The following is a 24,958-nucleotide window of genomic DNA, read 5'->3' as shown; positions in this document are numbered from 1 at the left end:
TTTTTTACAATTTGGTTTTTTTTGTCTAGGCACCTGGGCTGTTTTTGACGATAAGTAAAGATCTATTAAAACCAAGAAAGAAGACAACTCGTCCTTCTGGCAGCAGAACCAGTGCTTAAACTACTCGTAGGAGTCTTCGAGGCGGAATGCTAAATGATCACGACGGATGGTCCTACGGATGTCCCAAAATATATAGCGCTCGTTACAACTCTTGAAGTTTGTACTACTAGTACCCACCCAACAAACAGCAGCCATCATCTCTTTGTATCCCCCTGACCTTGGACACACCACTTAACATGCTCGAAAACCCTCCAATAAACATCATCCGCCGCATTCTTCCCCATAACCGGATCCAAATGACCATATCCCTCAACCAAGAATCGACGATACAGATGCTCCCCGAACCGACGTCTCAGCATCTCATAGTCGCGTAGAGTCGACTCGGGCCTAAACACCTCATTGACTGCGCCTGACATGAACAGAATCGGAATACCCTGCAGATTACTCAGATTCCGATCCGTGAGAAGCGGACGAAGCTCATTATCCAAGCACGCTCCATGTGTCCCCATACGGGTAACATGCTCGAGGAGCTTAGTATGCGTATCTGCGAAGAACTCGCCAACATTGTCATGTATGTTAGCGTCGAGATTATTGTGGTTCCAGCATAACCCGAATGCAAACGTGGTTCGATGACAATGTGCCGAGGTGCAAATGTCTCGGCGGTTTTCAACGGGGTAAAACCGGAGGAGAATGTCGAGGACTTTATGAATGAGTTTGTTGCCATCAGGCGAGCCAATTGGGTAGTGTGTTCCTGAGATGAACTCGTATAGCCGAATTAGGGCTGGAGTGGCGGCTTTTAGTGAGTTCCAGTAGGCTAGGACCTGCGTCATGAATACGGCGTTGGCTGTGATACCGAGTATGTGTGTGCGGTTGATGGTGCCGTCCAACAGGCCCATCGCCAGTGCTACGGAGCCTTGGCAATGGGCTACCACGTATGGTTTCTGCCCCTGCTGGCCTAGAATGTGTTGCAGTGCTGCCGCAATGTCGAGGCGGCAGTCGTAAACGGTGCACTGCGCTGACGTTGTAGAGTCGCTGCCCCAGCGAGGAGTCAAGACGTAGCACCGACACCCGCGTGCTGTGAAATACTCGACCATGTTGCACCGCAAATATGGAAGCGCAAAGGTGCTATGTGCAGCCTTACCGGTGACTCCTGGGATAAACAATACTGGCTGAGGGCCAGTAACTTGGCTTCTGATAGCCTCGTCTGTGCTTGGCAACGGCTCGTACTCTTCTAAACGCACGGTGACTCCATCACTTGTCCTAAGTAAAGCTGTAGTCGAGGGTCCCTGTTTTTGGGTAGGTTGATAGTGAGAGGAGCGGCGAAGTTCCCGTGCCGGCGCAAAAGGTCGGAGGAAGACCACAGCAAGCTGAAAAGTAAAGTAGGCCAGGAAAATGACCAATGCAGAATTTAATTGGACTCTGAAAGCTTCCGTTGGCCGGAATGTTTTCATCTGTCGCAGGAAAGAGGGCCACGATATGCGGAGGACACCTGCTCCTACCTTCAACCCATCATCTCGAGTGATATGAATATTGACCTTAGTGGTCGCCTCCCACATTCCGCGAATGGAGAACGCGGCGGCTGAATCAATTAATTTGTATCCTTCGAGCTTATACTCAATGTTTTCCAATGAAAGAAGCTGAAGTGAGTATGTCAAAGTCGTTGATTCTGCTTGCTCCTTTGACTGAACGAAAAACCGAACCTTGCCATCGATCACTCTCATCGGACCTCTGGATAGTCCACGGCAGGCCACTGTTCCAGTACATATGGCTTCATACTGTAATCCAAACGTATCTAAAGTTGTGAGAGCCTCGCCATGCACAACATATGGAGACTCACCTATCCTTCGGCAAATCTCGACGGTAAGAAACATGCGCATGGTGCAGGACGAACCGCGACCTAGTGTTTCGCATGCGTCAAAGCCTACATCACTTGATTGCATATATATGTGCCCATCGAGGACCTCGGAGAACTGCCATCCAATTGGCGATAGTGGCTTATTTGAGTTAGTTGTGTCCTGAGGTCCATGGCCCACCCTCTTTGATACCATCGGCTGCGAAGAAGCGTCAAGTCTCCCGTTGGGAGTGTGAGTATCAATGGAGAACTGTCGCCTCTTGGAGATCAAATCAACGGATCGCTCGGCAAGCGCAGTTATTGTCGCCATAGGATTTACACCTTAGATGTTAGAAGATGCAACGAAGCTGTGTGGCTCAGTACCTACCTAATGCAGTTGGGACAATAGAAGCATCGCAGCACACAAGGCCTTCATGTTTCGCACTCCCATGACCTATGTACACCTGGCCTAGATGGTCAGTGACACCCCCACGACCTGTGCCGTCGCTACTCATATTGGCACCTCCGAGCGGATGGACAGTGACTTCTTCCTGTTCACGGCCTGAGATATACCTTAGTATGCTAAAGTGACGAGGAAGGGAAACGTACCACGCAGAAGTGAAGATCCTATTTTCCCTCCTGCCCGGCTAATGACATAACTCAGAGCGTATCGGATGTTAGAAAAGTTTTCAGACCGTCCCTCTCCGGGTCCGCGCAGAATTGGTCGATCATCTTGCAGGGTGAGTGTGAGTTCGTTACTGTCGTGTGACATGACAAGATAGGTTGACGTGCGTTGCATAGCTCCTCCCAATTTAAACGTTTTGGCAGAAAGCTTCCTGAGCATCTTCCAAATCCGAGACATGCTACCAGGTTCTGACCTGGATGCCGGGAAACGAAAGGTCTGCAGCACAAGCATGGCTTGGATCAACGGGCTCAAAGATTTTGGTATGCATCCATCTTCGAAAACATAGCCGGCCAGGGCATCCCCTGAGCATACCCCTCTTCGATCCACAACGCCGGTGACTGTTGGACCTGGTCGACTCGCAGGGCCTGATGCTGCCCCCGAGATGCCGTTCACCTTAGAGTCGCCGTTGTAACCTGAGCTTTGCCCTTAGTTATAATCTATCTCCATATCAACCAGACTTACCAAAGAACAACATGTCCCCATTTCCTGACATATTCCTTCCCACCATTGGCGAGATTGGCAGACCGAAGTTTTTTGAGCGAAGCAGAATCTCTGTCGTTCCCAATGCGCCGGCCCCAAGGAAACACAACTCGTTCTAGCCAAAAAACACCCTATAAGCCTAGGCTGATAAGTACTGGTGGCGAAACCTACAGCTTTGACCCAAAACAATTGGGCGTTAACATCTTCCCCAAACGACGACATCCCACTCCCATGCCAGGCAAAGTACACCACGTAACCCTCCTGGTTTGGGGCATGCTCTATATACCGTACCTCGCAGCCGCAGAAGATCTCAGCGCCCCAGTTCCAGGCATCCGTAAGGTAAGTCGTAGAAACCGTGTTTTTGGATCCATCGTTCAGGCCGGTACTTTCATTACCCGATCCTTGATTCTCCTGCATCATCACGCCGACATGGTTGCGCTCCCGACGAAAGAATGTTGTCAGGGGCGTGCGGTAGAAACTTACTACCTTGCCTAGCCACTCAGCTTGCTTCTGAATGGCTTCAAGTTTCAGAAGACGCGGATGGCCTTCCGGATAAGGTGAAGGCTGCAGCATCTCTGCCGCGCGCGAGTAGTCTGTTCCAAAAACATTAAGAATGGCGGTCCTCTGCTACGATTCGATAGAAACTCACACGGCCGGAGCGCAGAATTATCGTTCCTTATCTCTGAGGGCCATACGCTCATATGCAGGGTTTGTTGATCGGCCTCGAGGAAGACTCCCGCGTTAATAAGTGAACAGCCGCCTAGTGCTGTGCAGGTAGATTGAGAGATGTTAGCACTGCGTGGTCCTCACCCCCCCGAAGTCGGATTTAATATTCCTTTGCTTGATACTGGCTAGACATACCGCGAGCAGTGAGAGCGTGCTGTCCATCCCCCAGGATCAATTGAAACAGGCGAGTAGGTTTGTCTGGCAGTCGCCATCGGGAGATACCCGAAATGTTGATCTCTCTCAGGCATTGGAAAAGGGAACGAGGGAACGAGCCCGCTGCATCATAACTGTCTGTCACTGCGCCCTGGGCTCGGAAATGAGGGTTTACGAACGCCGTCTCTCCCAACCCAACTCGAGGACTGCCACGCTCTTCCCAGCTCGAGCCATCCGACTCGCCGCAACACCAGCTCCATACCCAGACCCGACAACGACAACATCATATTCGGTTTTCATTGACCGGAAGGGATGTGTGAGGTAGGGGTAATCATCCGGTCGAGACCCCTCTGTGGTAGTCATGGTCAGAAAACGATGGCTGTATGGAAAGAAGTTGCTCGCAAGAGGGACGAGATTTCACAAAACGGAGATATTCTAAGGCCCGTCTCGCCGTTGACTCATTCTTAAGCGATAGATAATCCTCTGTGGTTTGCCTTTGGCTTTCGTCACACACCATACTGCAGCCTAATCAACGCAAACTGTCGAGGCACCCGGACTAGTAGGAAATACGACGGCGTGGCGCAGAAAGTGTAGCAGGGATTGGCTGCATCCCGAGCGCAGTTGCAGGTGGCTGAGGTGGGATTCCAAGCAGCAGTGTGAGCTTACAATGGGTTTAATCGGGTGTATGTGTGATTGTTTGCCAGATTCCGATTGTCTCCTGGCCTTTGTCTTCCCGATGGATTGTGAACAAACCACCGAGAGACGGTTTGCATAGATGACGCGGACCCTCGACTAGAGATAGATGACCCCTTACAAACCGCAGCTACTAGGGTAAACAGGAGACCGAGTAAAGGGCTTCTATAGCCGGTAATTGCTTAGACGGCCCCGAAAGTTTCGCGGGACGAGCAAGCCAGTGACAAAGCTTCAGTTCAATTTGGTGGGTAAGATTATGATTTGAACCTACTTACTGTATGGAGGCTTTGACCTTCTGTCAGATTGAAGATAAGCACCCGGACCTGGTAAGCAGCCCGGCTACGTGGCTGATTGGGCCAACGCAGATCGATACTTGAACTTATATACGAGGATCCACAAGAGAACGAGTCAGTGAGGACAGTGATAGTCTGGCCCGCTTACCCTATTCAACCATGCCTTAGCTTCTTCGGTTCAGCTTCTCTATATGCCATTGTAGTCGTCATCTGCGATATCCGAGGAATATACAGTCGTGGCTGACATGATCGCCGGTTAGAACCAGAGCGGAGAGTACCGGACATGGAATACTACAATTCAAATAATAAGTTAAACTTCACTGCTAATCTCGACTCTATCTTATGTCAATTCTACTACTCGCATCGTTCTGTTTGAAACGCTGACAATGCAACGCTCACGAGGTATATTCTCTCTAGTTGGTGCATCTGCGGTGGATCGCCTGGACTAGCCACGCCACTGTTTGAACCCGTCAAACTCGAGGCAGCCTGAATTCAAGCAGACCATCATACTGAGTACCAGTACCAGCAGTGATCATCTACGCTACAACTTCTCGAACGTCGGCTTTCTCTTCTGGATGCCCGACAGCAGCGCGGCAGTGACATCCTTCGTCTGTAGCATTGCGCTGTTCCAGACAGCCGTATACCGCAGTCCTATAGCGTGAAATACAGCATTAGCATCCACATACATCTGGACTCCAAAAAGTTGTGGAGTAGTACTTACCCTCCGGAACGGTATGATCCCTCGAATAATTCAGCAATTCCTTGGTCCCCTGCACCGCAACAGGACTCTTGGTGCCTATTAACTGTGCCAGTTCCAATGCGCCCCGGACTGTCTCCTCTTTATTCTTGAACACGCGATTGACGTATCCCACGCGTAGAGCTTCTTCCGCGTCAAAGTTCCTCGCCGTCAAAGCCACCTCTTTCACCCATCCATAATTCCCAACCACCTTGGGCAACCGACTCAATGTCCCCACATCTGCTGCCAGACCAATGTCTACTTCTTTCACGGCAAAGCGGACATCCGCCGAGCATACCCGCACATCAGCGGCCACACCGATGTCAACAGCGAGACCATAGGAGATACCGTGGTAGGCCACGATCACCGGTTTCTCGCATTTTTCAATAGACGAGATGCATCCCTGCAACTCGTCAATGTGGCGCCGCATTTGGGCAGCTTTGCGGGCGGGATCGCTGGCGGCGTTGGTGTCGGAGAGGAGGCCCTCGGAGGCGGCTTTGACGTCGAGGCCGGCGGTGAATGCGCGGTCGCCGGCACCGGAGAGGACGATGGCACGAACGGAGGAGTCCGAGGAGAGGCGGGTGAAGATGGCAGAGAGTTCCAGCCACATGCTGGAGGATTGATTACATATTAGTTTTGGGCAGAATACAGGGGGAGGGGGATGGTACCTTTCGAAGAAGGCATTCAGTTTGTCGGCGCGGTTGATCTCCACGTGGGCGACATATTGACGTTCCGGCGGGAATGTGACGTTGAAATGTTGGTATGTGTAGTCAGACATGATGATGTGCGAGTCTATGCTAGATAAAGTGTCAAGACGTGAAGTAGGTCGAATACGTTGGACAAACAAAACCTCCGGAGATTAAGTATTATGTTGGAATGGAGAGTACCGAGGAAGGGGGAAGGGGGAGAGAGAGCTGCATCATAATGTAATCCGGGGAATGACTGCATTGATGCGATGCCGAGGTCCAACTTTTAGTTCAAATGCCTGACGGGCGGAGAGCCAGAAAGTTAATTTAGTGGCCGGAGTGGTCCCACCACGTGAAGGATAACCACTTTCACTTCATCCAGCAGATATCCAACTAATCTCTCATTTCAAAACCCCAACAATGTAATGTTGCACAACTCTTGAATAGGAGACTTGGTTACGCTGAGATTCTTGGATATCTCACACTGACCACCATCCTCGTCTACTCCCCACCAAATGACTTTCTAGAGTTGTGTACTTTCCGAATACATATTTGGCTATGAAACAAATCAAGACACCTGGGCGCAAACAGGGGTGGGGCACTTGGTTTCCCAATAGTTGATAGAGGATACGGAAGAGGAGAGTTGTAGGTCGTATACGAACCCCCCTCCCCCCTTAATCATCCATCACGTAGATACACCGTCATGCCCTCGGTTCATCAAAGTTTATTGCACTATAACATACGAAGGAGGCAGCAGGGACCCAGGACGATTGTCTGCTCGAAGACCACATCGCCAGATGCAATAAGTAGCCTGAAATCCTGAGTCACTCCTCCCCTCATCCAACATGGTCGCTGATACTGTGTCGAAACTTGCGGTCCTCATCGACGCAGACAATGCGCGTTATTCCAACATGCATTGCCTGCTCGCCGAAATTGCAAAATACGGGACCGCTCACACAAAGCGAGCATATGGCGACTGGAGCAGTCCCAATCTCACAAGATGGAAGGACCAGCTTCTTGAGCATTCGATTGAACCCATACAACAGTTTGCGTATACCTACGGCAAAAATTCCACTGACTCAGCCATGATCATTGACGCGATGGATCTCTTGTACACCAGGCGCTATGATGGCTTTTGCCTGGTCTCCAGCGACAGTGACTTTACGAGACTAGCCGCTCGTATCCGCGAGTCAGGACTTGTAGTCTATGGATTTGGCGAGCAAAAGACGCCGAAGCCCTTCGTTGCTGCCTGTGATAAATTCATCTATACTGAAAACCTCGTGCACCTGGATAAGCTTGAGCCGCATGCCACTACCATCCGCGCTCCCGAACATCCTCTGCCGGTCAAAAAAGTACCGAATGAAGAACAATGGGTAACTCAGCTACGAACATCGGTAGAAGCAGCCTCCGATAACGACGGATGGGCTCGGCTCTCCCAAGTTGGCTCTCAGCTGATCAAAAATTATCCAGACTTCGACTTCCACGGATACGACAAGCTCAGTGATCTGATTGCTGCCTCTCCTTTATTTGAAACCAGCCACCGGACCCATCCGCACAATTCGTCTACCGAAATTTATGTCCGCGACATGCGCCGGAAGTCTAAGTAATGTGCTGACTGGGGATATCGACTAATATTCACATCCACCAGGGATTAGTCCCCATTGAAGCGGCTCTAGTAATGATTGCAAGCTTGAAAAAAAAGTTTGGTGTGCTGCAAAACTCATTATTCACATCAACCTTTGCAACGTCAATTGATCTGCAAGCACTCCGTCGCATTCAGCAGCTATACAAGCCACCGCGTCGCCTGGGTTATGAATTGCAGAGCAGACATCGCTTCTGCCGCAACAATTATCGGGTGTCCGCGTGGCTTAGGCTCTAGCTTTCTGCCTGCCTGACTGTCATGGATTACCTGAAAAGGACCAGTTTGGTAAAAGATGCTAAAAGTGAAATGAAAGTCAAGGTATGCTGGGTTGGCTATCAAGCCACTGACCAAAGTTGATAATCCGATAAAAAAGAAACCCCACCTTCGAAATTGATCAGCCTGCGATACGTTCTGTCTGTATAGTATGTGTCATTTGGGTAGGCTAGTTGTCAAATCAAATATTCTCTTCTTCCGCTCCAAGGTATGAAGCTATCGAATTCTTCTATGCAGGGGAAAGAGCTCTATTGAAAGTCGGGAAGTACATTGATCCCTTTAGGTAGTTATAGAACTGGGTCAAATATCTATCAAGAGTGATGGCGTATAGCGTAAAATACAATGCAAGGAGGTAAACAGATAGCTTTACCGAATCATCGCTAGGCGCTATGTTTTGTGCCACCACATCACAGGACTGTCCATGTACTGAGCAATGAAGGCATGTTGGTATTTCCGGATTTGGTGTTTCCGAGCACAAAGTATCGCAAGTACCCCTTTGCGCATCCATAAGTCTATACATTCATATGCTTGCTGGGCTACCACATATTTGCAAAACGCTCGATATGATGTTCTCGCTGCTGCTGCTGGTGGCATTTTTTTTCCTGCCACATTCCCTTTTTCGGATTTTGATCTGCATGCCGCGAAGATAGCACTGCACTGTCCAATGACGATGAGGCCGACACAGAGGAAGCGCATTGGAAATAGCGTTGTCTAAATTTCCAAAAACGCAATGGCCTCACCCTAGATATGGTACCCAGCACGATTGCCTTTATAACCGTTGACCCTGAGATAAATCAAGTCGTTTTGTCCGGTTGCACAACCATTCCGGTCCCATTCCGACCGAGTCATTCAACGGGGCTAGTAACACTCTAGTCCTAGCATCCCCATAGTGCACCAAGGATGACAACAGGACATGCGAGTCTGGAGGTTCAGAGGAAGACACCACACAACATATAAAGGTCTCTGCTTCGAACCTCGCATATATTCATGGCTACTGCAAGATGCCTTGAACCTTGCCCTTCTCACGATCGTTCATTCTACTCCTCGATTCTCGGACTGGCCACCGGTTTCCTCTACGGACAAAATGGTCCTCAGAAAGTTTAGCTCGGATGGGCTGGACAGCCTGTGTACCCGTGAACAGCTCGATCTCTTGAACGCCATAGACACGCTACGTTCCCAGGGGATCAGCCACTATGTGTCTCTGCCGCAAATAATTGTCTGCGGCGACCAGTCCTCAGGAAAGAGCTCTGTTCTTGAGGCAATATCCGGTGTCTCCTTTCCCGTTAAGAGCAATCTCTGCACACGGTTCCCAACGGAGCTCGTACTCCGGAAGGATGCCAATGTCGGAGTGAGAGTATCTATCGTACCCCATCACTCGCGTAGCGAGGCGGAACAACGGTCACTGGGGAGTTTCTGCGAAGAGCTCGACGGCTTCGATGGACTTCCGCAACTAGTCGATAACGCGAAAGCAGCGATGGGCATATCTACTCATGGGAAAGCCTTCTCGAATGATCTTCTCCGTATTGAAGTATCAGGACCAGATCGACCGCACTTGACTATTGTTGACCTACCGGGACTGATACACTCGGAGACAAAACAGCAATCAGCAGCAGATGTCCAGCTAGTGCAGAATGTGGTCCAGTCATATATGAAAGAACCGCGAAGTGTCATTCTTGCAGTGATATCGGCCAAAAATGATTACGCAAACCAAATTGTCTTACGCCTGGCAAGGGATGCTGATAAATCGGGCGATCGAACCTTGGGTGTTATCACTAAGCCCGATACATTGGCCCCGAATTCCGAAAGTGAGAAGATGTTCATTTCACTGGCAAACAACCGAGACGTTGAATTTCGGCTGGGATGGCATACGCTGAGAAACATGGATAGTGATAAAGGAAGCTGGACCCTGTCCGACCGTGATGAAAAAGAGCGCGAGTTCTTTTCCCAAGGTGCATGGGCGGAGATGCCGTCTGCATGGGTTGGAATTAACTCACTGCGAAACCGCCTTAGCAAGGTGCTTCTGCGGCAAATTGCAGCGGAGCTTCCAAGTCTTATTGATGAAATCAAGGAAAAGGAAAATGATTGCAATCAACAACTGTTCAAACTTGGTCAGCCGCGAACCACGCTAGATGAGCAAAAGTCTTATCTTCTGGGTATCAGTCAATCCTTTCAGGCCTTAATCAAAGCGGCTGTCGATGGCACGTACAATGAGCCATTCTTCGAGCGCCCCCAATCCTCTACTGGGCAACAAAAGCGTATCCGTTCTGTTATTCAAAATCTGAATGAAGAGTTTGCGGAGCGTCTAAATAGACAAGGCAACTACCGCAAGATTGTGGATAATGAGTCTCAAGATGACAGCGACAACGAGCAACTGTTGATTACAAGAAGCGAGTTTATCAATCACATCCAGGAGCTCATGAAACAAACCAGGGGTCGGGAATTGCCAGGAACGTTCAATCCTATGATTATCGGGGAGCTTTTCAAGGAGCAGTGTAGCCCCTGGAAAGATATAACATATCGGCATATCCTTGAGACCTGGGAGGCGGTTGAGGGATTTCTATCGCTTCTCACAAACTATGTTGCCGATGAAGCCACTTCTGTGATCCTTTTTGACAAGGTCATCTCGCCTGCACTCAATCAGCTCAAAGAGAGTCTGATAAAAGCATGTGAAGATCTAGTTGGGAGTCACCAGCAAGGTCATCCAATAACATATAATCACTATTTCACAGAGAACATACAGAATATCCGTGCGGATAGACGCGAAGTTGCTTTACGTCGAACAATTAAGAAGTTCTTCAAGACTGAAGACCTACGAGAGACGTATCTCGAAGGGTATCAGGATCTGGAAGGGTTGGTTCAGTCCCTTTTGTCTTTTGATGAGCCGGATATGATGCGGTTTGCATCAGCCGAAGCTTTGGATTGCATGCTGGCTTATTACAAGGTACAGTCAGCAGCCCAAACACGGCTCTTGCCTACAAATTAGCGCTAACTACTGCAGGTGGCATTGAAAAGATTCATAGATGACGTTGCAGTTGAAGTTGTGGAGGTCAAACTGGTCCAATCTCTCCCCAGTCTATTTACACCCCTCAAGGTATTCGAGATGCCATCTGAGCTAGTATCACGCATTGCCGGAGAATCTGACGAAAATCGTGCATTGCGGCAACAATTGGACAAGAAGTTGCGAATTCTCGAGAAAGGCCTAAGGACTTGCCGACAATTTGCTAGTGATCGCGGCGTGGTTGGGAATGGCATCAAAGAAACGCGTCATCTGGATGGCAGGGCAGGACAAGCGAATGCTCTTGAAACACCTCAAACAGAGGCCGAGGATGATAGCCACCCAGAAGATGCTGATTCAGTTGCTGAAGGTCTGTAACTGCGATGTAATGCGAGTGAATGTTCTAGTTGACCGCCAGATAGCATCTATTTCAATGGACCAACCCCCGGAACCTAGCGATGACTACGGCGGGCCAGCAGAAGACTCGCCGTCATTTGTGGAAGACAGCACTCTTCCGCCTGAAACTATCATCCCAGAACACAGGGTATCCGCCTCATTAGTACGCTCCAAGAAAGGCAAGAGGAAGACGAAGAAGAAGAAGATGTATTCTTAATATCATATTTCCCCATAATTTTCATACTTTATCGTACTAGGATACGAAGAGCGAATTAGCCCAATCGTGCACACAGTCCAAGCACTTTAGGAATAAAGAGGCGCTCACGCCTGACAGATTGTATGACCCAATGGGAAGAGACAGTTCTGGATATAGATGAACGGATAGCTGACGTGCCATAGAATCCAGTGCCATGTCCCGTAGTCATTAGTAGCATCAGCCTGGAACTTTCCCAATAAGATAAATACGAAGGGACAGCAGCAGGTTTGTTTCTCTGAGTTGTTGCAGCATGAATATTCCGAATTGGCGTCCAAACCGTATCGCTTACGGTTATCAGGTTGCTGCGAGAAGGATGAAATTGGAGAACTTCGATGGTTCTACCCATCACCAGCCAGGTAGTACAATCGAAGGGAGGTAATGTGTTGTTGCATAAAACAAATAAAATACCCTAACTACAGCGTCTCCTGCAAGCTAGGGCCTTGGTGTAAGGCCACAGCTCTGAATCAACTCGAACAAAACAAGTGGATATACTCTCGCAACTAGCAAAACGCCGTGAACACATAACCAAGAACAGAAAGCTAATCAGTATGTGTAGCCAGTAACAAAGTATCCGTCGATGAATTAATCAAACGGATATGCAGGCCTATGCGAAACCTACCAAACCACCAAACACCCTACACCGTTACTCCGCATATTCCATCTGCCCCCGGCCATTGTCGGTCAAACGCGCCTCCGGATCCAGCAGAATGCGGAACTCTTGATCATTCCGGTATGGCGGTGCCTCTTTAGCAGAGAAGACAGCATTGTGTGCAATGCCAAACCGGAAATGCTGCTGCGCCCGGCGCTGTCGAGCTTCAACTCGGACCCGATACGCGTCATAGGTCTCCTGGTCCAGCGTGGCGAAGAGATAGCGGGCATGAACACCCAAGGCTTGCGCTCCTTTCTGTCCGAACCCGAAAGATGTTACCGAAAAGGCCTTGACACCTGTAGTCTGTATGCTGCGACTGGGGTAGACTAAATAGTCGTTCTGCAGGGCTGCGTCGATGTTGTCTGCATTGCGGTTGCCTGGAACCAAGCCGGTGTTGAGCACTTGTAGGCCACCATTGAGCATCCACGCTCCTGCAGCACCCTTTGAGTGTCCAGTAAGATACTTCTGAAAGATTCCTAATGCAGGATTACCCTTCGTCCGACCCAGATGATGCAGCTGTTGGCTAATCATGTTCGTCTCGTTCTTCTCGTTCAACACGGTGGATGTCCCGTGGAATGAGACCACATCCAGGTCGTTGATAGTTAGGTTCCAAGTTGCTAGAGCACCGCGTAGCGGAGAAATCTCCGGGCTATTCTTCCAGAAATGATTACCAAACGTGTTCAACGCATCCTTCTCTTGGACCCGGGCTTCCCGGCGTACGTAGCGGAGGCGTTCGTTGATCTCTTCAATGCGTTCTTCCGCGTAGGGGCTAGGGCTGCGCTTGAGGTCGGTCAGTTCTGCCTCAGCAATGTCCACCTCCATGTCGACGCGTTCCTTGATGTGCTGGAGCGACATATTCAGTCTCCGACGCCGGTAAGAAATATCCAACATGGGGGACGGGGCTCGGTGTCGTGCCTCGCGTGCATTCGTTAAGAGACCCTTTCCGGGAGCAGGAACAGAACGCCCAATCTTGTCACTAGCAGTTCCGACCCATGCGACAATGCCCTGGATGGGAAGGCCCATGTCCAATGCCAGCTGGGCGGATGTGATCACCTGGATACCACTGCCTTGAGACTCGACGAATCCACCACGGGTGGAAGCAGCCGGTCGCGACATCTCGCTGGGATCACGACCCTTTTCAAACTCTGCCTCGCTACTAACCGTGGCCTTCATCTTCGCGAACTCATACGACACATCCTCGGAGAAGTCGTCGAAGCCACCAACAAGGCACATATTGGCTTTGCCGGAGACGATAGTCTCGTAGCCGGATTCGAGCGACTCGATCGAGGTGGCGCAAGCGCCGACCGGGGTACGGATAGGGCCGGTGGAGGACAGCAAGAGCATGTTAATCCATGCAGCCGTGGTGTTGATGAATGATTCCTGCAGAATGTCATTTTGAACCTGTTTCTCCACGAAGCGGTCCTTATGCAGCTTTCGGAGTGCCTTGACGCCTCCCAAGCCAGAGCCAATGCAATTGCCGATTTCCGACACATGCAAATACTGGTATATCTCGAATGGGTCACTGATTCCTGCACTCAAAAGTGCTTCCACCGTTCCAATAAGAGCATATAATGTGGCTGGATCCACTTGACTGGCGAGATCCTCGGTAAGCCCATAAGTACGGGCGTCCCAGCCGGTCGGAATCTGGCCAGCCACTGCCCGGTCGAATCGAAGGGCCTTCGGGATCATCAGGCAAGCTCCCTTGAGTAGGCGGACGGTGTACTCTTCGCCTTCGGGGATGACATCAACCTTATCGCCGTGCTCCAGTCGGAGTTGCTCTGCGGTCTCCTTGGACGTCTTAAACGGAGGCATGTCCTCGTCGAGAACCACTTCCTGCAAGAATTTCTTCTTGTAAGGATCGTAACCATCGTTGATCTCTGGCTCAATGAGTCGAATGCCGGTGTGTGCCAGGATGTGCTCTTCGAACCGCTTCTTTACATCGATATCGCGAATAGGCTCCTTGGTCGCTGCGACGATCCAACCATGGTAATGCGGATTCCCGTTGAGAGGTCCATTGTGATGCTTGATCAGACCCATGATCCAAGCCATTTCAATGCAGCCCTCCAGCGAGAACTCCCCGAATGCCTCCATCTCCCAGCGTGTCCGGGCGTTGCCGTGTGGTCCGACTTCAGAGAAACCGGTGACGACGACCACGCGGTCGAGATCAACCATTCCGCGCAACTGACCAGCGAGAGGAAGAAGCTCGGTCTGGTAGTCAGGTAGACGAGGAAACTCGAGCGCAAGCTTGGCCTTTTGTTCCCGTACCTGCGGTTCTTCTTCCGATGGCTGTCCAAGGGCAGCGCGCTCAAAGGCTTCCTCCTTTGCTAAGGCGTCTCGGATTTCACTGGTTTCCTTCTGTTTCTGCCGGATGGAATCAACCGTCTCTTTGAAATTCGGGAAGTGACCCATGCCACCACTTAGGTCTGCCTGCACTGGTGTCACCTCGCATTCGGTTGCAATTGGAGATGACATAAGGACAAGGATGTAGTAGGCCATTTCGACCTGGGAGAACGTCCTCACTCCCATCTTCTCAATATCTTCCGCAACACCATTATTGGCGCTCATGAGTCCGGTTCCGCGCGTCCAGCCGATAACAGCACCGCAGATTGAAAGATATGTACCCCATGACTCGGAGTTTCAGCGGTTGAATAGTGTTTCGAGAGCAATCTTCGACTCGGGGTACAGGCCATCCCCACCAAAGATGCCGTGGTTCGGCGACAATGGCAGGATTACCTGTGCAGGGTGACTGTCGAATCCTCGTGCCTGCTTCTGCTTCTTGATTGCCCCTAGCAACCTGATTGTGTTTGTCAGCATGATACGATGGGCCAACTCGGACTTAGAGTCAATATCCTCAATTTGCCGGCCACCTTCCGGAATGGCTGCAAATGGAACAACATGGCTCAGATCCCATCCGAGCCCTTTGTCGGATTCATAGATGTAAGACACCAGGGACTCAAGGTCTTGCTGACTCGCCTGGTTGAACGGCAGAAGAACAAGCTGCGATCCACGAGCGCCTTCTTCGGCATAAATTTGCTGATACAATCGTGTTGTCGCGAGCGAGTAGCTACTGGTCGTTACGAGTACCCGAGCACCTCCCCTCAGGAGGCCGCGGACAATTTCGGTGCCGATGGAATCCCGTCCCGCACCAATGACAAGCACCTCTGCGTCTGAGAACGAAAGACACTCGTGGTCCGTTTGGCGGAGAGTCGCCATGAAGGCTGCAGTCAAGTCCGCTCGGGTTTCCCAACCCTGGCTCCCCAGTGATGTGAGGGTAGCCGGTGGTGCGGCATCGACGGTGGCACGAGGAACCTCCATATAATGAATTCTTCCTTGGCTGTCAATGGTTGTCTTCGGTGCGTCAATCATCAACCCGTGCGCAGCCAATGGCTGAGCATCCGATAACTGCGGGTTGCATGCCAGCCGCAATTGATGGAGGACATCGCGGGCATGAACCGCTCGCGGGTTTCGAAGCTTCAGGCACTGTGTCTCCAGGTATTCTAGCATCTGCACGAGTTTTGGATTGGACTTCCGAGCAATACGGCCCATGATGGTTTCCACCTCGCGGCCAGTTAGCGTAATGGTCCCGGCCAGGATCCGGTGAAACAGGTCCACAGTGTCTTGTAGCGCCCAATTCCAAAACGAGTCGTACCTGCGGGCTTTGGCCACGGATAGCATAGGCTTGATACCCGAACCGTAAACCTCACCATGCTCCGAAATCCAGAGCTGCAGCTCGTCCTGTAGCTCTGCTATAATTTCTGCTGCTTTGTTGCTGGCCTTGTGTCCAGCCTGCAGGTCTACCCCAAGCAACTTTGCATACAACTCCAGCATGGCTTGGGCCCGGTCGTCCTGAGTCTTGGTCAGTGCCTTGACGGCAGTCTGGTCTACCACAACTGGCCCAGATGATGTGCCAGCCCCATCAGACGAAGCTCCTATAGCAGACAGATCAATCTTCGCATATTGAGCGTACTGTTGGACGATGTCGTCAAGAAAAGCATGAGCAGCGCTAGTATCTGGGAGTCTTGCAGAGGGCTGCTGCACAGCGGCGCGCAGCAGAACCGCATCCTGGCGGGTTGTCTGTATGCCATATTTGTTAAGCAGGTGAGCTCGTACTTCGCCTGACCCCAGACCCGCAGGCATTTTTGCCGACACCATTCGGTTGACAAGGGTCTGTGTGGTCTTGCCTAGGCCTTTCTTCCATGAACCTTGAGCTTCGATGGATTGAGAGAGCTCCGACAGGGGAGTATCTTCGGGGGCGTCTGGAATGGAGCCAAACTCGGCGCCGAGGTCTCCGACGATCTCATTCTCTAGGGTGGATCGGCCTATGGATTGTTAATATGAAGCCAGGTGTGATCGTGGGGATAACACGGGAAAAGTAGGAACGAGATGCTCACCTCCGACCAGCTTCTTGATGGTTTGGCTCAAGTCAATGTCTTGCAACGGCTTCTTCAGTTTGTGTGCGATCAGGGCGACGATAATGTCGAGTGCTGCTATCGGGGTGTCTTCAATGCTGGAAGGGGATTGCCGCACTGGTACTGGCTGGGGCGTGGCGGTTTCAGCTGCCTCCGGGAGTGTGATAGGGGTGGGCTGTGAGGGCTGTGCAGCGGGCGTGGATGTCTCCTTGCCTGTTTGGGTTGGTACGATCTCGGCATCGTTCAATTCATAGTATATCTCTCGTGCATTCTTCTTATGACTCCAGATCTCTCGTTGGATGGCAAGTGCAGCATCATGTACTTGGTACTTTGCTCCCAATGTCTTCTTTATCATGCCAAGCAAAGTCTCAGCAGGTCCAATCTCAACCAGCCGATCAACCTTTTGTTCCTGGAGCACGACGTCTTGTGTTTCAATCCTGTGGAATCTTAGCGACTGCACATTACGTCCTGCCTTGCCAAGCGCAAATGATCCAGGGTAACGTACCACCTGACCGGTGAAGCAAACTGGTACCTAAAGAGAAAACATCAGATGCAATGCCTCCCAACACTGAGAAGCAAACTCACGCAAGAAGTTCCGTCAACAACACGTACGCCAGCTCCCGCTGGACCCGGGGATGCATCTTCTCCTTGGGTGCCATGCTGGCTCTGTTGAGAAGCTTGATTGCTGGGAGCCAAGAGGTATTTCGAGGAAACCCAAGCACAGGATATATGTTGCACACGGGCGCTCAGGAGTCCAGCTCGACACACTGACAGGCCTTGTCCTTTGCCTGCGAGCGTGTTATCTCCCAGCGTGCTATTGCGGCTGGCTCCGATACTTTGGCCCCAACTGCAACGACAAGGCTCGGAGTTCGTCAGCATGACTCGCGCTATGGTCAGCGTCTGGGAAGGTTTGAGCTGGAAGCATCCGAGCGTTTCGGTGGATCGTAAATTCCTGAAACTGCGCGTAAATAGGGCTTAGTTTATTTCCGCCCAGGAAGAAGCTTCGTATCGGTATTTTACACCAAATTGAACGCTAGTATCAATACACAGCGTAAGTTACACTTGTATATATTACATTACGAACCGTATCTTATCATACCGATCTATATGAGCATCGTGCTGATCCTGATCCTGCAGACGAGATTGCCCAGGTGGTGGCTATGTGCCCTGATCCTTCACCACGTTTTCGAAATCAGTGGAGACATGCAGCTCGCCACGAGGAATGTGGAGCTCATCGGCGTATTTGCATGGATGAGCTCAGCTGGCTTGTGGTCCGATGATTAGCATCGTCTCATCCCAGCATGAGGGCATGTCTTCGCTCAGTCCACCTCACGAACAATAGCTTATCGAATTCCTGTTCATGGTATGATATTCGAGAAAGCCTTGTACTTTCTTTGATCAGAAAAGCATATTATCTGCGTTTGAAGGTTCTGTTTGACTTGCATATTGAGCCTTTCTTCTGAATTGAGTTCTTGCGTTCTCCCACTGTCACTGAAACCTTTCCTTGAGCCTGGCCTTTACTGGTACTATGGCCTTTGTTTCTACTTTCCAAGCCCCTTGGCAGTCAGGCATTCTCGCCGTCTTTGGGGCTGCAATTGCTTCGGTCAGTCTTCATGTCCGTATCCATGTGCGTTACTTACAAACATAGACGTTTGTGTATGCCATCTATCACCTATTCTTCCATCCACTTGCGCACTTTCCAGGACCATTCTGGGCAAAGTTTACTTGCCTCTACTCTGGCTATCATGCATGGAAGGGTGACTTGCATATTGACATGCAGCGTTGCCATGAAAAATACGGTATGCCTCTTCGTCTGATTCATTGCGCTTCTAGTCGCTAATTATTGTAGGGGACTTTGTGCGCTATGCACCGAACCAGCTCTTGATCAACACTTCTATTGGGCTTCATGGTATGCTACCCGTTGTAGTTAGCAGGAGTTAGCTAAATGGCATAAGATATCTACGGCTTCGGACGCAACACTCAGAAGTCCAAGCTGTACAGTGCCATGGTCCATCGTGCCCCGAACACCCTTACCCTCATCGACAAAAAGGCGCATGGTAGAAAGAGGCGTATCATCAGTCAGGGTCTTTCTGATGCCGCACTAAGGCGGTACCAGCCTGCTATTCTAAAGCATATCAATGAGCTCTGCGGCGCGCTGGTGGGTAGCAAGCCCAGCGAGTGGTCTGTTCCACTGAACGTCGCACACTACTGTATGCTTTCTCCTTTAATATCCAGATCCATACTAACGATCATAGTCAACTTCCTTACCTTCGACATCATGTCCGACGTCTTATTCGGCGAACACTATAACATGGTAACAAGCGAGGAACACCGCTATGTTGTCAAAGCGATCGAGGACTCTAACGTCCGGACATCCGTCCTAGCCCAAGCCCCTCTTCTTGCTTTCCGGCGCTGGGACCGTAAGATCTTCGCGGAGTCCATTCTCGCCAGGAACAAGTTCATCCAGTTCGTAAATACCCTTCTTCAGCGCAGATTCAAAGCCGCCAAGTCTGCCCGCCAGGATGTATTCACCTTTCTCTTGGATGCTAAGGATCCCGAGACTCAGCAGAGTCTGTCCCTTGCCGAGATTGGTGCTGAAACAACGACCCTCGTTGTAGCTGGTATGTATCCGTCCCCATGCCTTTCCTCAACCTTCTAACCAGCTAATCCCGACGTTTTCCAGGCTCGGACACATCCTCCACAGCCTTCTCCTCTTGCCTCTTCTACCTCTCCCACAACAAGGACTGGTACAACCGCGTAGCCACCGAAGTCCGAAACACGTTCTCCTCCCCGGACGAAATCACTCTCGGTCCCCGCCTGAGCTCCTGCATTTACCTCCGTGCTTGCATTGACGAATCCCTCCGAATGTCGCCTCCCGCCGGATCCGCTCTCTGGCGCGAAGTCGGCCCCGGCGGCGCCACCTTCGATGGCCACTTCATCCCTGCTGGCTGCGACGTCGGAACCGGCATCTATGCCATCCACCATAATGAGAACTATTACACTGAGGCTTTCAACTTCCGCCCTGAACGATGGATCCTGGCTGGGGCGGAGGGCGACACTGAGGCCGTAGGAATGGCTGATCGAGACAGTCTGGCTAAGGCGCAGGGCGCGTTTAACCCTTTCTCAATTGGTCCTAGGGGATGCATTGGAAAGGGGTTGGCGCTGGCTGAGCTTACTCTGGGTATTGCGACGATGTTGTGGAGGTATGATTTTGCCTTGGGTGAGGGGAAGGGTATGGCTCTTGGTGCGGGGAGAAAGGGATTGGGGCCTGGTAGGGAAAGGGAGAATGAGTATCAGTTGTATGATCATATTACGGCGTCGAAGGAGGGGCCCATGGTTTGTTTTAGGGAAAGGGTGTAGTTGATTGTGGGGCTTGGTGGATTATACACTTTGTTTTGCTATGATTTTGTGCATATTGTCTGCTTCATTCGAGAGAAATACATACACATGTTTCCTGTTGGTTGTTGTGATAATGGCCTGCTCGGTATACACTGTATTGGGTAAGACCGGTGTTCTGCCTGAGGCAAGAATTTCTGTGTGCAACGGCGGGTTTGACTCCCTGCGCGGTATTGCAATTGTCTCCAAGCCTAATTTCATGTTCAAGTTTCTGACGTCCTCTTATTTTCCTCTATCATGCTTCAGGGGTATAAGATTTGGTGGTACGATATAGTTTCCTACCAATCGACGGCTTTAGTATACGCTTTCATAGTAGTATGTGAATGCCTCCCACCAGCACGTCAGCTACGTACCTCAAAGTAAATCGGACACATCCAACTTCGAATCTTTAGCTGTTGATGTAAGAATAATTGTAAACGTTTCTGCACAAGTACATATTAGTTCCAGTCCTACTTTCTTTGAGTATAATCGAACAAATTACTATTAGCCCGCGAAACATGACAACCGGCAAAAAATATATAATTGATTACTAGTAACGTTGTGGCATGAACCTTCCATACAGATAAACACAACGACCCAAGACAAACTCTAATGAGCGCCATTTGCAACACCATTTGCCTTCTTACCCACAGCATACTTCTCATACACCGTCTCAGGCGCCTTGACGGCCTCCACCCACCCAGCAAACTCCTCCCCAGTTTCTCCCCGCTGAATCTTCCTCAACCGCGTCAACAACTCCAAGCACAATGGCCCACTCTCATACTCCAACTTCTCCCCAGTCGACCTCCGCGTAATCGACCGAATAGGAACCACGGCCGCGGCCGTTCCCGCCGCCATAACCTCCGTGAACTCGCCGAGAGTATCCCAAGGAACCTAAGCAGTCAGCCCACATGTCCCAACAAAACAGGAAAAGAGTGAACATACACTCCTTTTCTCCACAGCCCACCCCAAACTCCTCGCAATCCCCTGCACTGAATCACTCGTTACACTATCAATAACACACTTACTATCCGGCACCACCAGCCTAATTCCCTCCCCCTCTTTATCCCTAACAATTCCCAAAAAGCTCGACGTCGAAAACTCATCGACCTCCGTCTGCGACGCACTATCCAAGTGCAACGTGAGGGGAAACCCCTCCTTCCTCGCCATCTCCGTATACTTCATCACAGGCGCATAATTCCCGCCGACCTTCCCATGGCCCGTGCCCCGGGGCGCCGCACGATCGAACTCCTCAATGACCAGCGCATCCGCCGCCCCAGTCCCGTGGTAGGTGCCGAAGGGTTGCACGTACACGCAGAAGAGGTACTCGCGGGGCGGGGTGAGGGCAAAGTGCCCGCCTGTGCCGAAGGCGAGGGGACGGATATAAAGCGCTGCGTTTGTGGAGTGGGGTGGAACAAAGGCGGCGTTCTCGGATACAGCGAGGCGGACGGCGTCGAGAAAGAGGGTGTCCGGGATTGGAGGGATGGAGACTAGGTCGGCAGAGTGGGTCATACGAGACGCGTGCTTGTCGGGTCGGAAGAGGAGGATCTCTTCGTTGCTGTTGCGGGTGGCTTTGAGGCCTTCGTAGATTTGTTGGCCTGTTGAGGTTAGTGGTTGTTGGAAGGGGAGAGAAATGGGAGTACCATAATTGAGTCCTGGGGCGAGGCCGTGGATACGAAGGTAGGGATCTTTGACGAAGGTTGGGGCTTGCCAGGTTTGGGTTGTCGGGTCGAATTTGCATTCGACGTGGCCGTTTACTGCCTTGGTTAGCCGTGGGATAGGGTTGGGGGTGTAGATGGAATGCACCAATGTCTGTCACGGCGAGGCCAAGTTTCGACCAGTCTAGGGTTGTTAGCTATGGGCATGCTGGTTGGAATAGGTGGATGTACCAAGGTCGGCTGCTGGAGGTGCGAAGGCCATTATGGTGGTTACAGTGTGCTATGGGAAGTGTACGGAGAGTATGGTAGAAAGATGATGATGTTACAGAAGTAATGAATTGGCAAGATAAAGGGAGCTCAGAGCTACACTGCCAATGCGATATTAAGCGCGCTCAGAGTTATTAGATCCGCTACATACTCGGCCCCATGCCGAGTAAACCATATACGCGCCTCCGCGCTCGTGCACGCAGCATACTCGTGCGTTCAACAGATAAGCAATCTGATACATCATAAGCATATGCCAAGTGTATCATCCTGAGGCTGAAGCTTTCGTGTTCGGAGATTGTTGGCACTTTGGTAAAGGTGTAGTTTCGGCAGGATCGAGCTCTGCTGCAGCTGCAGCTAACCTGACTTGGTTAGGAACGCGATCTGCGATTCGAGTGGAGTAACGAGCAATATTCTCCGTTATTATTTACGTCTCGCCCGCTGATGTGAGATTAGCAGATTTCCGTATAGCAACGTGCTTAGTTGTGTTTGTTGATCTCTTGCTTGGTTGGCATTGACTTCCGCAGGATGCCGATCAGGCAACGAGGTCCCCGTATTGTATTATAAGTAGCATACTGCTATCACGTTACAAGACAAGATTACTTACAGTACATACAAAGGGACAATACACTTTGTATTACAGTCACAGATACCAGACACCACCCTAACCCAACGTCTCGCACCCCCAGCTCGTGTCAAGCCAAGCATCCACATTCCGCTGCTAGATGCATCAACCTACTTCCAACTTACGCCCAGGATCGGTGAGAGACTAAGAGACTGCCCATAGAACATCAATAATGCATCAATAACGCCACATCTCATTCAATCTATCACTGACGCTCCTCTACCCTATCCAAAATCCTCCGAAACAAACACACCACACCACCACGCTCACAGCCGAATCCCCCGCTCATCGAACCTCACCTTTTCTCCACTCCCCAACGAGTCTTGCAACGCCTTCGCGATCCTGACTGCCTCCACCGCACCCTGAATCCCCAAGGGCAGCTCTGTATCATCCAAACAAGCCGCCGTAAACTCATTCACCTCATCCACAAACGCCATCTCAAACCGCTCATAGTAATGCGCCGGCAGCTCGCGTCTGGCCCCATTTCGATCAAAGATCCCTACCAAGTTCTTCTGCGCATGACCATTCACCACTAACTTCCCCTCTGTCCCAATAATCTCCGTCGTATCTTCTTGCCCCGCCGCCATCATCCGCGAACAATACAGATACGCCACCCGGCCCCCATGGAACTCGATAATCCCCACCGCGTTATCCGCATCCCCGTAAGCCTTGAGCTCGGGATGTAGGGCCACGGTCCCACTCGCTACCACGCTCTTCACTTTGCTGTCAGCCCCGAAGAACCACAGGATCAGGTCGATGTCGTGGACGGAGCAGTCGCAGAAGATCCCGCCTGAGGTGGCGGCGAAGTTCACGAAGGCACCGGTGGGGTCGATCTTGTCGCATGTTTGGCTGCGAATGATGGCGGGCGTGCCGATAAGTCCGGAGCTCATCTTTGAGTAGGCATCTCGATAGGAAACGTCGAAGCGGCGGGAGAATCCGCACATTACTTTGAGCTCGGGGTGGAGGGTTGCTGCGTCCACGACAGATTGGCACTATGTACGTTCCTTTAGTCATGGGCGTAGATGTGACGACACTTATTGATCAGAGAGTTGAACATACGATAGCAGCATCAGTTGAGAGAGGCTTCTCGCACAAGACATGCTTTCCTGCTTCAATGGCTTTGATAGCTTGTTCTGCGTGCACGGTGGTAATGGTTGATACGAGCACCGCTTCAAGGCCGCTGTGGCCTAGCATAGCATCGTAGTCCGAGTAGATGGTCACTCCGTAGGGAACCAGGTTGGCCTCAGCCCATTTGGCCTCAACAGGATCTGGGGTGAAAGCTGCCACCAGAGATGACCGCGGGGATCGGTGCAGGAGGTTCAGGGCGTGACGCTTGCCCATGCGGCCAAGGCCGGCACAGGCGACCTGGAGGGTACGAGGAGCCATTGCTGCAGTGGGGATATGTGTGACTGAAGTGTCTGATGTTGAGGTTGAAAGACGGGTGGACAGAGAGGGTAATATTTATATCGAGTGTGTTCAGCTTCAGTCTAGCTCGAATTGAGATCGACGCTGTTGAGGCCTGGAGCGACGGATCTGACCCGCCTCGGTTATGGAAAGAGGATCAATGGATATACGCAGTCTGTTGGGATATCGAGGGTATTCTTTGGTGTTCTAAGCATGTATAGGTCAGCTCGGGATATATTGTACTTCGTGTTTGAGATCATGCCTCGGTTATGATCCCTGCGACGGACAACGGAACAGCAGATCAGGCCCACATAGTCGGCCAGCTCATCCGGGATGCAGCATACAAATTCTTCGATAAAGAGGGTATGCCCCCACCAGAAGAGAGCTCCATCATTTGTTTCAAATTCCGGGTGAGCATTCATCGAGCTTACTGTTTACTTACAAGAGACCTCATTCGTGGTCCGTGCTGTGGAACCATGGATGCGTCAATTGCTGGGCTCTCGCTCTGCCATTCCATTGAGTTGTTTGGGCGCTGCTATTTGCGTAGAAGCATGTCACCAAGTTTTCATCTACATGGACTAATGCATCCACAGAACCAGAAGGCTACCTCCAACGGACTGACCATCCCAACGGATCAAAACAGAGCGACGCAACATTGACAGTGGGCCG

The 24,958-nt window shown here is 51.0% G+C and overlaps 8 protein-coding genes across 8 annotated transcripts; 3 read left to right on the top strand and 5 right to left on the bottom strand.

The window, feature by feature from the left end:
- Positions 1-254: 254 nt before the first annotated feature.
- BDQ94DRAFT_179373 (FAD/NAD(P)-binding domain-containing protein) lies at positions 255-4,298 on the bottom strand (the record flags this gene model as incomplete). Its single annotated transcript, XM_026773362.1, has 8 exons — positions 255-2,233; positions 2,280-2,453; positions 2,501-2,989; positions 3,039-3,171; positions 3,228-3,649; positions 3,706-3,822; positions 3,918-4,058; positions 4,115-4,298. 8 exons carry the CDS (start codon positions 4,296-4,298, stop codon positions 255-257), a joined length of 3,639 nt encoding a protein of 1,212 aa, XP_026625469.1.
- Positions 4,299-5,159: 861 nt separating this feature from the next.
- On the bottom strand, positions 5,160-6,594 carry BDQ94DRAFT_42232 (enoyl-CoA hydratase/isomerase family protein). Its single transcript, XM_026775725.1, has 3 exons — positions 6,326-6,594; positions 5,643-6,268; positions 5,160-5,572 (listed from the first exon to the last, which is right to left on the bottom strand). Exons 1-3 carry the CDS (start codon positions 6,433-6,435, stop codon positions 5,463-5,465), a joined length of 846 nt encoding a protein of 281 aa, XP_026625468.1. The 5' UTR covers positions 6,436-6,594; the 3' UTR covers positions 5,160-5,462.
- Positions 6,595-7,188: 594 nt separating this feature from the next.
- BDQ94DRAFT_171208 (NYN domain-containing protein) lies at positions 7,189-7,950 on the top strand (the record flags this gene model as incomplete). The annotated part of the gene is made up of 1 exon (XM_026771698.1): positions 7,189-7,950. One exon carries the CDS (start codon positions 7,189-7,191, stop codon positions 7,948-7,950), a length of 762 nt encoding a protein of 253 aa, XP_026625467.1.
- Positions 7,951-9,342: 1,392 nt separating this feature from the next.
- Positions 9,343-11,866, top strand: BDQ94DRAFT_171207 (P-loop containing nucleoside triphosphate hydrolase protein; the record flags this gene model as incomplete). Its single annotated transcript, XM_026771697.1, has 3 exons — positions 9,343-11,199; positions 11,257-11,623; positions 11,676-11,866. The coding sequence occupies 3 exons, from the start codon at positions 9,343-9,345 to the stop codon at positions 11,864-11,866; spliced, it is 2,415 nt and encodes an 804-aa protein (XP_026625466.1).
- Positions 11,867-12,548: 682 nt separating this feature from the next.
- BDQ94DRAFT_160043 (thiolase-like protein) lies at positions 12,549-17,622 on the bottom strand (the record flags this gene model as incomplete). Its single annotated transcript, XM_026769158.1, has 6 exons — positions 12,549-13,416; positions 13,453-15,182; positions 15,288-16,873; positions 16,946-17,400; positions 17,469-17,495; positions 17,549-17,622. 6 exons carry the CDS (start codon positions 17,620-17,622, stop codon positions 12,549-12,551), a joined length of 4,740 nt encoding a protein of 1,579 aa, XP_026625465.1.
- Positions 17,623-18,491: 869 nt separating this feature from the next.
- BDQ94DRAFT_160042 (cytochrome P450) lies at positions 18,492-20,323 on the top strand (the record flags this gene model as incomplete). Its single annotated transcript, XM_026769157.1, has 6 exons — positions 18,492-18,566; positions 18,612-18,762; positions 18,813-18,872; positions 18,919-19,173; positions 19,219-19,584; positions 19,647-20,323. The coding sequence occupies 6 exons, from the start codon at positions 18,492-18,494 to the stop codon at positions 20,321-20,323; spliced, it is 1,584 nt and encodes a 527-aa protein (XP_026625464.1).
- A 624-nt stretch (positions 20,324-20,947) lies between these two features.
- On the bottom strand, positions 20,948-22,258 carry BDQ94DRAFT_171203 (branched-chain amino acid aminotransferase; the record flags this gene model as incomplete). The annotated part of the gene is made up of 5 exons (XM_026771696.1): positions 20,948-21,232; positions 21,284-21,936; positions 21,982-22,095; positions 22,145-22,180; positions 22,228-22,258. 5 exons carry the CDS (start codon positions 22,256-22,258, stop codon positions 20,948-20,950), a joined length of 1,119 nt encoding a protein of 372 aa, XP_026625463.1.
- An 893-nt stretch (positions 22,259-23,151) lies between these two features.
- BDQ94DRAFT_179372 (uncharacterized protein) lies at positions 23,152-24,271 on the bottom strand (the record flags this gene model as incomplete). The annotated part of the gene is made up of 2 exons (XM_026773361.1): positions 23,152-23,877; positions 23,945-24,271. 2 exons carry the CDS (start codon positions 24,269-24,271, stop codon positions 23,152-23,154), a joined length of 1,053 nt encoding a protein of 350 aa, XP_026625462.1.
- Between the last annotated feature and the right edge of the window lie 687 nt (positions 24,272-24,958).

This window comes from Aspergillus welwitschiae (assembly GCF_003344945.1).
Source record: "Aspergillus welwitschiae strain CBS 139.54b unplaced genomic scaffold BDQ94scaffold_19, whole genome shotgun sequence".
Lineage (NCBI taxonomy): Eukaryota > Fungi > Ascomycota > Eurotiomycetes > Eurotiales > Aspergillaceae > Aspergillus > Aspergillus welwitschiae.
This window is presented reverse-complemented; position numbering and strand designations above follow the sequence as displayed.